Genomic DNA, 14,046 nt, shown 5'->3' with positions numbered 1-14,046 from the left:
GGTATGCAGAATGGTGCCCCTGTCATCTAAGACATGGAAATGTAAACTTGTTATTGAGGAAACTTCTCAAGCAGGGCTTTAAAATGTTTGCTTTTGTCCGTGACATAATACATTGCTTATTTAGAGCCGCTGATGGGATGGAAATTACAGTCATTGGTGCACAAATTAGATGAACTCAAATTTTAACAGCTGAGCCCTTTAGTATGACCTTGACCAAGTCACCTAACTTCTCTGCAGCTCAGTTTTCCCATCTGCAAAATGCAGATAATCTCTCTCTTTTTATATACTTTTTCTTGGGGGCTCTTATAGCTCATATCACAATCCATACATTCATCCATTGTGTCAAGCACATTTGTACATATGTTGCCATCATCATTTTCTTTCTACTTGAGCCCTTGATATCAGCTCATTTGTTCCCTCCCTCCCCCAGAGATAATATCTCAGAGGGCTTTCAGGAGAATGAAATGAGATGTGTCTAAAGGACCCTGCAGTTGTTCTTTTGAGGTGTCACCAACTTGTTTTTGACTCATAGCAACACCATGTTCAATACTGCCCAGCCATATTACAGCTCCACCGTTTTAATGTTTGCGCCCATTGTTGCGGTCATGGTGTCAATCCATCTCACTGCGGGTCTTCCTCTTTTTCACGGATCCCCTACTTTAGCAAACAGCATGTCCTTCTCCAGAGACTGGTCCCTCTTGATAACTGGACCAAAGTTTACGGGTGCATACTAACTGTGTTTCTACCCAGAGAGATTTGTTCATCTGGCACAAACCGAAGCCAACCAACCAACCCAGACCTCCAACAAACTCACTGCTATGAAGTAGATTGTGACTCCTAGCAACCCTATAGGACCTCGCAGAACTGTACCCTGTGGGTCTCTGAGACTGTACATCTTTACAGGAACAGAAAGTCTCATATTTCTCCTGCAGAGCAGCTGGTGCTTTTGAATTGCCAACCTCATGGTTAGCCACCCATTCTGCAACCACGACGCCACCAGGGTTCCTTATTCTTCTGGCAGCCTGTGGTATATTCAATATTTGTCGCCGATACAAGCACATTTGTAATGTCAGTTTCTTGTACTGTGGTGGCTTGCATTGGTGCTACGATGCTGGCAGTGATGCCACCAATACTTCAAATCCCAGCAGGATCACGCATTGTGAACCCAAATCAGTGGAACTTCCAGGTTAAGATGGGCTAGGAAGAAGGGCTTGGTGATCAATTTCTGGGAAAAGAAGAGAAAAGAAAACCTTATAGATAGCAGTGGAACTTTGTGTATAACATGTACTAAAGAGTAGTATGTACTAAATGAACAGCAATTACTACTGTTCTCCAAGATGAGCGTAACCCATTGCTATGTTTAAGGGGTGCTGGGAAAGCATTTCTCTTCCATTCAGATATTGCCATCATATAATAGAAAATTCTTCATGAGCCACTCAGTCATTGCTTGGGATGTTACTCATTAACCTTTATTTTAAAATGTGGACATTTCTGTGAGGCCTGCGGGTCACCATAATAGTGACATGCTGGTCAACAAACTCACTTAAAATAAATTCCCCTGTCAGTTTCCATAGCATAAATACTTCGATCATGGCTGGAAACGGCACCTCTCTCAAGTGTGGGTCAGCCACAGTCAGTCCATCATTAGTCCCTCCCTATGAAATGATTCCACCAGGCTTGCTTATTGCCATCTGGTTTGTTGAGGACAGCTGTTTGTAGAGAAATCTTGGAAAAATCATTATTCTACTTTTGAGAAACATTTAAGGTGTTGGGAATGAGAGTAAGCAACCAAGATGAGCCTGCCTTCTTCTCTGGTGTCCGAACTAGATCAATGTCTAGCCCCAGTCCAGAAGCAGACGTCTTAGTTATCTGGTCAGCTTTCTGATGATGGTGATAGTGGTGATGATTGACAGTTATGGTGGTAATGATGTTAATGATGTGATGTATGTATTATTGTAAACAGCATCGGACCCCAACTCTTGGTCTTGGTTTTATCATTTTTTTTCCACATAGTTATAGTGATGAGAAGACCAAATCAAAAAATATATTCAAGTACTTCATACACTGAAAAGGGCTATATCAATAAATCAACTGACAAGATGAAAGTACCACTATTATCATCACCATAAAAAATCCGTTACTAAGTGCTAATTCCATATAACCTGTCATTTTGTACTATACAGGGAGAGTCACAAGCACAGCACCATTTCCGCCTTCCATGTGCATAGTAGCATTGATCTATGAGCACAGGATATAAATAGACTGGTTAGAAGGTTCAGTCCTTAGGAAAGGGCCTTAATAGTTCTCTAAATCCATCCTCCAGAAACCAAAGCCCAGAGAAGTAAAGACATTTTCTTTCTTTATTGACTACTCTACTCATTCTGTGATAGATAGTGTAGTAGAAGTAGCATGCAAGAGACAAACATAGGAATACATGGATGAGCCTTTGCCTACAAGGAGAGTGTGACCTTGTAGCTGGCAACAAAACTTCATCAAGTACTCAGGACATAGGACCCCAGCTATTGCTCATAGCCGAGGCAGGTCAGTGAATTCACTTGATTTATTTCTAGTTCCACTTCTTTTCCCTGAAAATCTGAATAGAGGACCCCGGAGATCTCCGCACTTCTTGCTTCTCACACAAGAGGACAGGGCTCAGTCCACGCTGATGTATGCAGAAAGTCTTAGTGATGTCAATAAATAGTCTTGAAAATAGAGGTGCAGAAATGAGACGTTATGTCAGATTCAATTCTGGAGGTGTTTGTGGCTTTTGCCGCTCTTACATCTAGGTACAAGTAGGCATCAATTGTGTTTTGAAAAGAGCAAGGGGAGACTAAATAGAGTTCCGGGTCAACTTCTTTCATCCATCTTGTTCCACCCTGAAAGATAGCGCTAAGTACTACTTATCCAACTCGTGTGGCACGGCAGAAACTGGAGGTGTTTTGTATAATTGTCTCATTGGTTAGCATTAGGCTGCTAAGCACAAGGTCAGCAGTTAGAAACCATCAGCCCCTCCAAAGGAGAAAGACAAGACTTTCCATTCCTGTAAAAGGTGACGTCTTAGAAACCCACAGTGGCAGATCTACCTTGCCATACAGGGTAGTTATAAATTGGAATCTACTTGATGGCAGAGGGAGATTTTGAGCAATATCCTGAAGATTTTATGAATGTCTTTGGCTTTCACATGAAAGAATTTCTCTTGGACCCAGAAACATACAAAGCAACTGGCCTACCGTCTAAAGGTTGAAAAGTAGCAGCAGCTTTGTAGTCAACTTCGATGCCAGGAGAGTCCAAGTGCAACTGGCCCCCACAGGGTTTTCTAGGCTGTAATCTTGAGGGAGGCAGATTGCCAAACCTTGCTCCCTCAGAGACCCTGGATGGGTTTGAATCACTACCCTGTAGGTTAGCAACCCAGCATTTAACCATTGCTCCTGACCTGCTGGGACGGTATGTGTCCTTATAGTTCCAGGCCTTCGAGACTGATGAGGAGGGCCGAACCAATTCCCAAATCATTGATTCTGCCCTTTTTGTAAAAGCAGACTTTCCTTCCTTCCTTCCTTCCTTCCTTCCTTCCTTCCTTCCTTCCTTCCTTCCTTCCTTCCTTCTTTCTTTTCAACCCTCTGCCCTCCCTCTCTTTCCCCCTCCCTCTCTCTCTTTGAAGGCAGACAAGCAATTCTCTGTCAGCATGGACTACCACTCCTTCATCTCTAGCAATTCCTGCTTCTCAATACGCCCTATCCCCGAGGCTGCCTGCTACTTAACTTTGGGTTGGTCCCTGCTTGTAAAAGTCAGATGGCCTTCCTAAGCTTCCAGAAGCCAGTTTCAGAGATTTTAATCACAGTCTGTTGGCTCTCTTCCTGAACACCCGAAAGGCGGAAGTCGTTAACACCCAACTTTATTTTTCAAGGAAAAAGAAAGCATGTTTTTAGCAGAATAGCACAGCAGAATGACTCCGACAGATAGCCAAGTTTTATTGTGCTTCGTAAGAGCAATGCACGGGCAGGGAATGGGTTTATTACAGCACACACCATGCAACGTGACAAAGTACCGCTTTACTGTTGGATAACCTTTGAGCTGCTTATCATGCCCACCAGCCAGCGAGCTCCTGACACTGCAGTTTGTGAAGCCCAACAGTGTAAAGACTGACTGGACCCGAGGTCGCGAAAGCAATCTGGACCTAATTTGCCACCCATACGACCGAGCGAGTGTGATATAGTTCCGCAGTGACTGCCCTTAGACATTCTTCAGCTTAGGGAGACACCACCCTTCTTCTAAAGCCAAGAATCCCGCCTCCCTCGATTTCAGCTTCCTTTGCAAGTTCTCTCCCTTTGCCCTGGGATGCTGAATGGTCTCTTTGGCCTTTGTGGCTGGCACAGAAAGGAGACGTTTCTGGTAAAGATCTGTGTGTCATGCCTAGGTCTCTGCCAGTTTCCTTCGAATTCCAGAACTTTCGTTCTTTGTTTATATTTAACTAAAGAAGTTGACAAATAGACACCTGACAACCAATTCCTTATAAGATATCATTGGATTGACATCTATTTCACTAGGCTCTATTCACTCAGGCCAGTGTGCAACAGGAATTCCATACCTCACGTATAGTTCACGGTGAGATTGAACCATTAAAACTGTATTTATTAACAAGTGTATAGATTGTTATAGTTTATTAATAATCGTATAGATTTTGTGGCAGTTGTTGAGAATATATACAACACAACAGGCAGGCAGTCAACACTTTCTACCGTTCTGCACTGTACAACTCAGTGATTGATACTGAGTACTTTCATCGCGTTGGACAACCACGCTTTCTCTCTTCTCTGAGTGGTTCCTCTTCCGGGAACAGAAACTCACTGGCCCCTAAGGTTTCTGTCTTGCTAGTTGCTGTCGTCAATTTGATTCTATATGGATTGTCCTTCAAAAAGAGTACAGTGCTTAAGACAGACTATTTTTTTTTGACTAGTTAAGTTAAACTATTGTTTTGTTTTAAGATGAGTTCAGGGGATATTTTTTCTTTTGTTTTGTTTTCCAACAGTTTTACTGGCAAGTAATTTACTTATCATATCATTCAGGAGTTCAATCACATGAAGGAGAATTGTACAATCACCCCTACATCATCTTCAGAGTAGGGGCTATTTTTTATTTAAAGTTTCAAGATGATCTCAGGGCAATCATTTCCATCCTACCAGCAGTGTGTGAGAGTTCCTGTCTCTATATGCCCTCTCCAGAATTTGTTATTTTCTGGGGTTTGTCTTTAACTTTGCTGTTAATGCTACAGTGAGGTAGCAGCTCCTCCTGTCATTGTTTGGCTTGGCATCTCTCAAATGGATGGATAGTGGCAGCGAGTGTTTCTTCAGATGCTTGTTGGCCACCTGGATGCCTTCTTTGGTGAATTGTCCGCTCTTGTCTTTGGCCCACTTCTTTTTGTTCAATCATTTTATTGGGGGCTCATACAACTCTTATCACAATTGAATCAGTCATGTTTGTACATATGTTGCCCTCATTCTCTTCTAGACATTTACTTTCTATTGAGCCCTCAGTACTAGCTTCTTTTTTTCTCCCTCTACCCCCAGCCTCATAGCCCTCCAATAGATTGTACATTGCTATTATTTTCATCTCTCACACCGACCGCTGTCTGCCTGCCCCCATGTTTTCTGTTGTTCTTCACTCTGTAAGGGGTGTATGGTTATGTGTTGATCACTGTGATTGATTCCCCCTTTCTCCCTTCCTCTCCCTGTCTTCGCCCTAATCTTCCGACATCTCCATTCTCACTCCTGGATTCTGTGTGTCGTGAGCTCCCATCCCTTTCTATACCTGTGTACATGTTCTGGGCTAGTCTGAACTGGGGAGCAGCACTGGGGTCATGGTTGTTGGTGTGTGTGGGGGAGGGGGGTGAGGAAGCCTCAAGGAACCAGAGGGATATAGTGTTGTCTTCGATGCTTTACTGCACCCTGGTGACTCATCCCCTCCCCGTGGATCACCTGTGGGGGGATTGTTCCACTCTCTACAGATGGGTTTTGGTCTCCGCTTTAGACTCCCTTGTTCTCAACGGTACACTTTTGTTTATTATGTGTCTGCTGATACCTATTGCCTGGTTCCTATGTCTCCTCATGATCACACTGGACTTGTGCTTTTTCCATGTGGACCTGTCGCTTCACCGCTTGTGTAACTTCAAGCCTTTAAGACCCCAGACGCTGTATCTTTTAACAGCTGGTCACCATCCGCCCTCTTCACCATATTGGCATATGCACCTGTTCTGTCTTCAGCAGCTGTGTCGGGAGGGTGAACATCTCAGATTGCTGATTGGTTAGAACAAAGTGTTCTTGACTTGCGGGAGGATATGAGCAGAGGCCCAAAGTCCACCCCCTACCCCAGTGTATTGCCATATACATATATGTGCACGTGACCCACTTCTTCACTGGATTAGTCATCCTCTTTTCTTGTGGGTGTGTCAGCGATTGTCTCTTGACGGAGCCTCCCTCTAGGTGGATGCACTTCTGAAAGAGGGGTTCCCATCTCTTGGACCTTTCCAGGTATTCTTCCACGTACACCACGTCAAAACAGCAGTGTTGCTTTCCTCGAGGGCCTTCAATCATGTTCCTCTGAAAAGATCTTTGAGTTAGGGAAATACATTGAAATGGGAAGGGGGCAAGATCCGGGCTGCAGGGTGGTTAGGATAAGGTTTTCCAATGAATTTCCTGTGGGACGGTCTTTGCTATGCTCCAAGTCTGAGCAGATGCACTGTCCTGATGGTGCAGCCTTCCTGGCTTTTTTCTCACTCTTGCAATCCCCCACCCCCCATGGCCATCTGTGTCCTTTGAGAAAATATATCAAGATGAGCCCTTAGGGCCCAAATAAAGTGCCTGTAATCTGAGCTCACCTCGCTGCCTGGAACTGCACTGGCCCAGCAGAAGCCACTTTTTAATTAATCATTTTAGGGGGGGGTGTCTGACAAATCTGATGACAACCCATCATTCAATTGTATCGAGCACATTTGCACATATGTTGCCATCACTATTTCCAAAATATTTTCTTTCTACTTGAGCCCTTGGTATCAGCTCCTCTTTTCCCCCCTCCCTCCTCCACCCTCTTGAATCCTTGATCAATGATATATTTTTGTTGTTATTTCATGTCTTACACCGTCTGTTATGTCCCGTCACCTACATTTCTGTTATTCATCCCCCTGGGGGGTGGGCTATATACCCAACCTTATGATGGTTCCCTCTTTCTCCCTCTCTCCTCCCCCCCGCATCCCCCTAACCTCATGATATTACTACTCCCACTCCTGTTCTTGAGGATTTTATCTGTCCTGGATTCCATGTGTTGAGAGCTCTAATCTATACCAATGTGTGTACTCCAGTTTAACCAGATTTTTAAGGTAGAACTTGGTCATGGTAGTAGGGGTAGGAAGCATTCAGGAACTAGAGGAATAGTGTGTGTTTCTCCAGGGCCATACTGTACCCTGGTTGGATTGTCCCTTGCTCGTAACCTTTCTGTGGGGGCATGTCCAAATGTCTACAAATGAGCTTTGGGTCTCCACTCCAACCCCCCTCATTCACATTGATATAATTATTTGTTTGGGATCTTTTGATACCTGATACTCAATCCTTTCTACACCTCATGCTCACACAGGCTGGTGTGCTTCTTCCATGTGGGCTTATTTGCTTCCTTGCTAGATGGCCGCTTGTTTAACCTCAAGCCTTTAAGACCCCAGACACTATATCTTTTGATAGTCAGGCATCATCCCCTTGCTTCACCACTTTGCTTATGCCCCCATTTTGTCTTCAGTGATGGTGTTGGGGAGGTGAGTAGCCATGAGTGCCAGGTTACTCTAACAAAGTGTTCTTGTGTTTAGGGAGGCCTTTAGTAGAGGCCCAATATCCATCTGGTATCTTAATACTTAACACAAAAATATGTGTACATTGATCTCTATCCCTTTCATTATAAATTAATATATTTACATATATCCATGCCTATAGCTATACCTTTATTCATAGCTTTTGCTTCCTGCTTCTTTCCTCTATTTCCTTTCACCTTCATCCTGTCCCACTATCATACTCACCCTCCACTTGGCTCTCAGTAATTCCTATTGGATACGTTGCACTTGGTCAAACCCACCAGGCCTCCTCGGCATCATTTTTAGATCTCTTGTTGTTCCCTCATCCCTGAGATTGTTGGTTTGCCACTCCCCCTCCCCACCCCATCGTCTCCCATGCCCCACCCCCACACCTGCCAGTCCTGTTGTTTTCTCCTCAGGATTGTTTGTCCTGTTGTTTTCTTCTCAGGATTTTCTGTCCTGTCTATGTTATATAGGTAGACATAGGGCAAAAGAAACACACACACACACACACACACAGCCTGTCTGCTGACCCTTATGAGTATTTTCCAGTCAGGTCTGATGAAGTGCCAAGCCCTGTCCCCTGAGTCAGAAGTCTATTTTCAAGATTCCTTGGGGACTTGGTTACCTCCCGAATCTGTGCACTTGGTTGAAGAAGAACAACCTTCCCTGATGGAAGGAGGACCATCCTTTGGTCAAGGGTATATGAGTAGCTGCGCTCCCCTGCTAGAACCTTTAAACAAGTCTCAAGGAGGCCACTGTTTTGATTGGCAATTTTTTAAAACGAAGGCACTCTAATGAGTCTAAGAAAAACATAGTACTGAGAGAACATGTCCCTCGTATGAAGTCCAGTATTCTAAGTAGACCACTTATTTTGACCCATCTAAACATGCCATCCATGAATACTTTTTATCTAGCTGGTGCCTTTTACTTCAGCAGCTCTCGATTTGACGTTTCCCTGACCAGACACAATCCCATCAGCTCCCACCTCCATGGTCAGATGCTCCTTCCCCTTTCTGCTCTCCATCTTCTGTAGAAAGCCATCTCCTCCTTAACCCACATCGTTCTTTTTATGTGCTTGTAGGAAGAGCAAGGGACTACCTGAAGTAGAAGACGCCGAAGATAAATGTGAAACCCCCATCACCGTGGAGAATGGCATCCCCTGTGATCCCCTGGACACCAAGGAGGTGCACCTGAACGAAGCCTTCGTGCCGGAGGGCGAGCGCCTCACCCCTCTCTGAAGGCCGCTGGCCGGCTTCTGCAAGAAGTTCAACCCTGATTTTTGAGCAACTGCCTAGCACTCCAGAATATCAAAGCCGCTGATGTATTTTGCTTCACTTGCTTCTTTTCAAAGAAATTGTGAACATCTGTGAATGTAGAAGGCTATTGATCACAAGGATGAAGGCCATTGGAATCATCAGCTGCTGACTACTCATACGATCCAAAACGATTGCTTTGAGTACACACGTGTAGGTGTAGGCATGTGGCAGTTGGAGTTATCGATTGCAGAATGCCACCATATTTATGCATTTTAAGAAATAAGTTCAGGTCAATATAGACATACAGATATCTCTATATATATATATGCACACTTCCCAGCAGTGGGGAATATTTGTAATCAGATGCAGAAGGAAGTGAAAATGGATCCTTTCAGAGACCTATTTAATCACTCTGGTCTCTGACTATGGAAGCAAGAGTCGAAGTGTTGACTGTAAATGGAATTGATAAAAATGGAACCGTTAGAACACAAGGTGGGATTTGATCCTGTCATCTTTCCCATGGTGGCTTACATTTCGCGAGACTCTCAGTCTCTAGTAGGACAGCTCTCCTGGTTGACAATTTCTGCACAGTTGTAAAACTCCCATCCAGGCTCATTTAATAAAATGCTAGTCTTCGCTTTTCTGCTTGCACAACTGGTGGTGGTCTCAGATCTATTGAAATATAACAGCTTGGGACTCTGGCCTGGGCATTCCACACTGAGGAAACCAGTGAGGCGGGTGTTTACTTTTCATGTCGAATCTACTCTCCATCCCTAGAAAGGAATGATTTTCATTTCATAGAGCCTTGTTTGAAGACACCTTGTAGCCTGCAGACTTGATTTCAGTTCCAGAGAGGCCACCTAGCCTGCCTTCCTTCCTCCCTCCCCTCTTTCTCCTCCTTCCTTGCTCCCCACCTCCATCTCCCTCCTTCATCTTCACTTCCTTCCTCTAGTCTTCTTTTCCTGTATTCTATAGTGGTGAACCCGATCAAACATCATCCCGTCCTCTGGGAGATGAACATTCCCACACTCAGGGTTCCAAATACATGTGTTCATCAACAACCAAGACAGGGTAGCTCTCCCTATGGTTCCTTCGGGGCCCTCTCCATTGGGGACCACCCAGAGTTCAGGTTATCTAGGCAGGCGTACAGGGGCAATGATGGGAGAAGCTGTGGGAATGGAGGAGACAGCAGAAAATCTGATCCTCCATCATTTTGCCCACTGACAAAATGGTGCCAGCATCACTCCTGCTTGGCACAACAGAACTGGGCTGCTCATGGGGACTCCATGTTGGTCTCTTAGGGGTCATCTTACAAACAAACAACCCAAATGATCACATCCAAGGACAGGACTTATCTTGACTACTGCCTTTCAAGCTTGAATGTGCTTATCCCTTGGAAATCCAGTTGAAGAACAGCCTGTGGCTTAGTAGCCTGCAGTGAGCCTTGAGAACTTACACTGCTTAAGGGGCTCCCAGGGGAGGCTTCTGCTTTGGTCCCCAGACAGAGCTATGGCAGCCTTGGGGAAAAGTTCAAACAGAAAATGCAAACCCTCGCACTCATATGGCCCTGTTGTCTTCTGAGGCCATAAATCTTTAGGTAAACAGAAAGCCTCATCTTTCTCCCTTGGTGATTTTGAACTGCAGACCTTTCAGTTAGAAGCCCAGCTCCTAATCCACTTTGCACACACACACACACACACACACACACACACACACGAAGTTTGATGATGGGATAAGCATGAAACCAGAATGTGATGATAAAGAGATGGTAGGGGGTGTATGCACTTTTCCAATGACTGCTCTGGAAATTAACTTTGGCTGCAGATTTTGTAATGTGTCCTAGTGGAGTCAACCTCAAGTTCCTAGGCAAAGCATTCTTTCTAGGTGAAAGTTACACTCCAGGAACAGTGTGGAGTTTCACATATGGTCATGCGTTACAACTGAGTCAATCCTCACTCTTGGAAGCCTCATGTGAGCTGGGCCGAATGGCCCCATAGTGTTTTCTTGGTTGTAATCTTTATGGAAACAGATCACCAGGGTAGTCTTTCAAGGTATCTCTGGGTGGGTTCCAGCCTTCGGTTGGTAGGCTAGTGTTGAACCGTTTGCACCACACAGGGCCCTTCATTTGGCACATAGACATCTGGTAACTGGGAAGACACCGTAGGAATCCAAGCAGTGTGCACTAGTGAACATAGTCGAAGACCTGTGTTCTTAAGGGGTGGGAATTGGTTCTTCCGGCAGGGAGGAAGTCAGCCTTCCACATTACAGTGGTTTGTTGCTTTCCACAGTGCAACAGTGTATGGATCTGCAGCCTGCCTGTGGTCCCACAGGACCCTTGGTGGTGTCGTGGTTACAAGTTGGGCTGCGATCCACATGGTCGGCAGCTCAAAACCACCAGCCGCTCCGCAGGAGAAACACTGTTACCGTCTTGGAAACCCACAGCAGGGTCACTAATTGCAGTTTAGATTTTGGGGCTTCTATCGTATTGCATTTTTTGGAGGGTAAGGAGATTAGGAGAGAAATTCCCCGACACTCAATAATAATAATAATAGTTGAGAAACATCGATCTTAGATATGCTTCTTATTGTGCAGGTGTGGGAGGAACTGAGCTTGCTCACTGGACCATTTTATCTACTTCTGATTCTGCTGGGAGCCTTGGTGAAATAGTGGGTTGTGTGATGGGCCATTAACCATCAGGTCAGCAGTTCAACACCACCAGCTGTTCCTCACGATAAATGGGGCATTATACTCCCAGTGAGTTCCAGGCATGGAAACCCACAGGGGCATTTCTACCCTGTCCTACAGGGTTGCTAGGAGTCCAAATTGACTTGATGGGAGTGTGTGTGTGTGTTTTAACCATTTTATTCTGCTAGTGAGGGGATTTAATCCTTTGGTAAAGGTCTGCTCCATTAAATATCCATTGGGAAAAATTTCTACTCTAGCAGAGATGTACTAAAACCTTGAGAGTCAATATCAAAGTGACGTATAGTTGATGTCTTCTGTCTACTGCCTTTGACACTCTAGCAACTAGAGAGCTGTCAGCCATCACCTGCACCTCACATTTTAACTGAAATGATCCTGTGATACGCCACAAGGGAACACAAAGGACTACATTGCCGGGTGATAGGTCCTGGAAGTAAAATGTGGAAACAGAGCTGCCATTTCCGTCTCCAAGCCCTTAGCCCAAACTCAATGCAACACAAAAGACGGAAGTATCTGAAAACCAAGACAGTTTAGAAAACGTTAGCAGGGATGGTGACATTCGAGCTTGGTTTGCTGAAGAAATGTAAATGGCTTTTGCCATTTCAGACAGTTTCATCTTCCATCTTTCCATAAGAGCTAACCACTGCAGCACCCTGTAGACGAAATCAGTGAGTTCTGTCTCTCCCCCACAGCCTGCCTTCTCCACCCCGACAAAAAGTAGTTAGTGAATGCTCATTCTTCGGGTGACATCCTACCGGGGACAGGAAATACAAACAGAGAAGGAATGCCCTAGGAGGGACTCCATCATTTATTTAAGATGAGATTACATGTATTACTAAGAATACCATTCTCTTTTTTGGGGGGGGGGTGTCTTTTGGCTTCCTGAGTGAGTGAAACATTGCTAGTGGTCAATTCTTGAGTCATCCCACTCTTTATTTTCATAGCATTCCTGGAAAAAGAATGAAGTCTTGCCATCCTATGCCTCTCAGGAGCACACTGGCCGTATTTCTTCCCAAACAGATCGGGCTGTCCTTTGAGCAGCCTACCACTCGTCTGGTAGTTGTGCTGTGGTGGCCTGTGTGTTGCTGTGATGCCGGAAGCTGGGTCACTGGTATGTCACACACCAGAGGGTCACCTTAAGTGAACAGTTTTCAGAGGAGCTTCTAGACTAAGAACAGACAGAGCTCCGAAATGCTGTGGTTCACTTTAACAACACGCAAAAACAAAGTTTCAGAGTCTCGTTGGCTATTCATTTCAGTCTTTTCTTTTTCTGTCTTTTGACTGGCCTTCTGCTTTGTTCGCATGTGATGTTCTTGATGCCATATCACAATGTATCCGGACTTCTTTCTTTAGTGTCCAATGCATCCAAATATGTTCTTGAGATGGTCTCTCAATTCATGTTGGCTATGCTTAAATGCATGTGGGACACACTTAAGGTCATATTTTGGCATTCATGGACTTGTTTTAATTTTTGTCAACTTCAGCCTGAGCTTACATATGAGCAATTGATGGTCTGCTCCATTCTCATCCCCTGGCCTTGCTTTCGCATATTGATCTCATCCTATCACAGACAGCAGTATGCTTCAAGATACATCTTGAAATGGACTTTTTAAATGATAAATGCCCCACCGTTCCTCTGCAATTTGGCTTTACAGCATACTAAACTATGGCCTAGGTGATCAAAATGACCCTGGAGTTCTCCTGGTAGGATTTTGGAAGACCAATGACTTCTTCATTGCAAGCACCCTTTGGTCAGCAAACATGAATAGCAACTCTACAAATAGACCTTACTGGATGGAATATACAGGGATCATGCCTTCCAAAGTGAGGGGCTTATCCTCCAGCACTAAATCAGTGTTCCACTACCATTTTTAAGACTTTCAGGACATAATTTTCCAGAAGGAGACCATCTATCTCTTCCTTCTCCCTAGTCTGTTCTTAGTCTGGAAGCTCCACTGAGACCTGTTCACCGTAGGTGACTGCTGGTATTTGAAATGCCAGCAACATAGCTTCTGGCACGACAACAACAGGCCAAGCATCATAGTGTGACAAAACTGACAGAAGACTAACTTGGGAGTAAGGATATTAACCCTGCTCAATTGACTAATAGATTCACACTTACTGTCTTGGGGGCACCATTCATTTGCTCTCCATCTCTGTATTCTGGCTTTCTCTCCCACCACCCCAAGGAAATGCTCCTCCCAAGGGTCACAGAAGAATTTCTGCTTGTAGAGGGCACAGCTTTTTGAATCTCTC

The 14,046-nt window shown here is 44.7% G+C and overlaps 1 protein-coding gene across 1 annotated transcript in view; it reads left to right on the top strand.

Moving 5' to 3' along the window:
• The window catches only part of CLTRN (collectrin, amino acid transport regulator), a 36,313-nt gene extending 27,174 nt beyond the window's left edge, over positions 1–9,139 (top strand). The window contains exon 6 of the mRNA XM_075539414.1: positions 8,913–9,139. Coding sequence (XP_075395529.1) covers positions 8,913–9,069 — 157 coding nt within the window. The 3' untranslated portion in view covers positions 9,070–9,139. The remainder of the gene's footprint in view (positions 1–8,912) is intronic.
• Positions 9,140–14,046: the final 4,907 nt, after the last annotated feature.

This window comes from Tenrec ecaudatus, chromosome X, assembly GCF_050624435.1.
Source record: "Tenrec ecaudatus isolate mTenEca1 chromosome X, mTenEca1.hap1, whole genome shotgun sequence".
In the NCBI taxonomy this organism is placed as follows: Eukaryota; Metazoa; Chordata; class Mammalia; order Afrosoricida; family Tenrecidae; genus Tenrec; species Tenrec ecaudatus.
The sequence above is the reverse complement of the archived record's forward strand: the minus strand, read 5'-3'. Positions and strand labels throughout refer to the sequence as shown.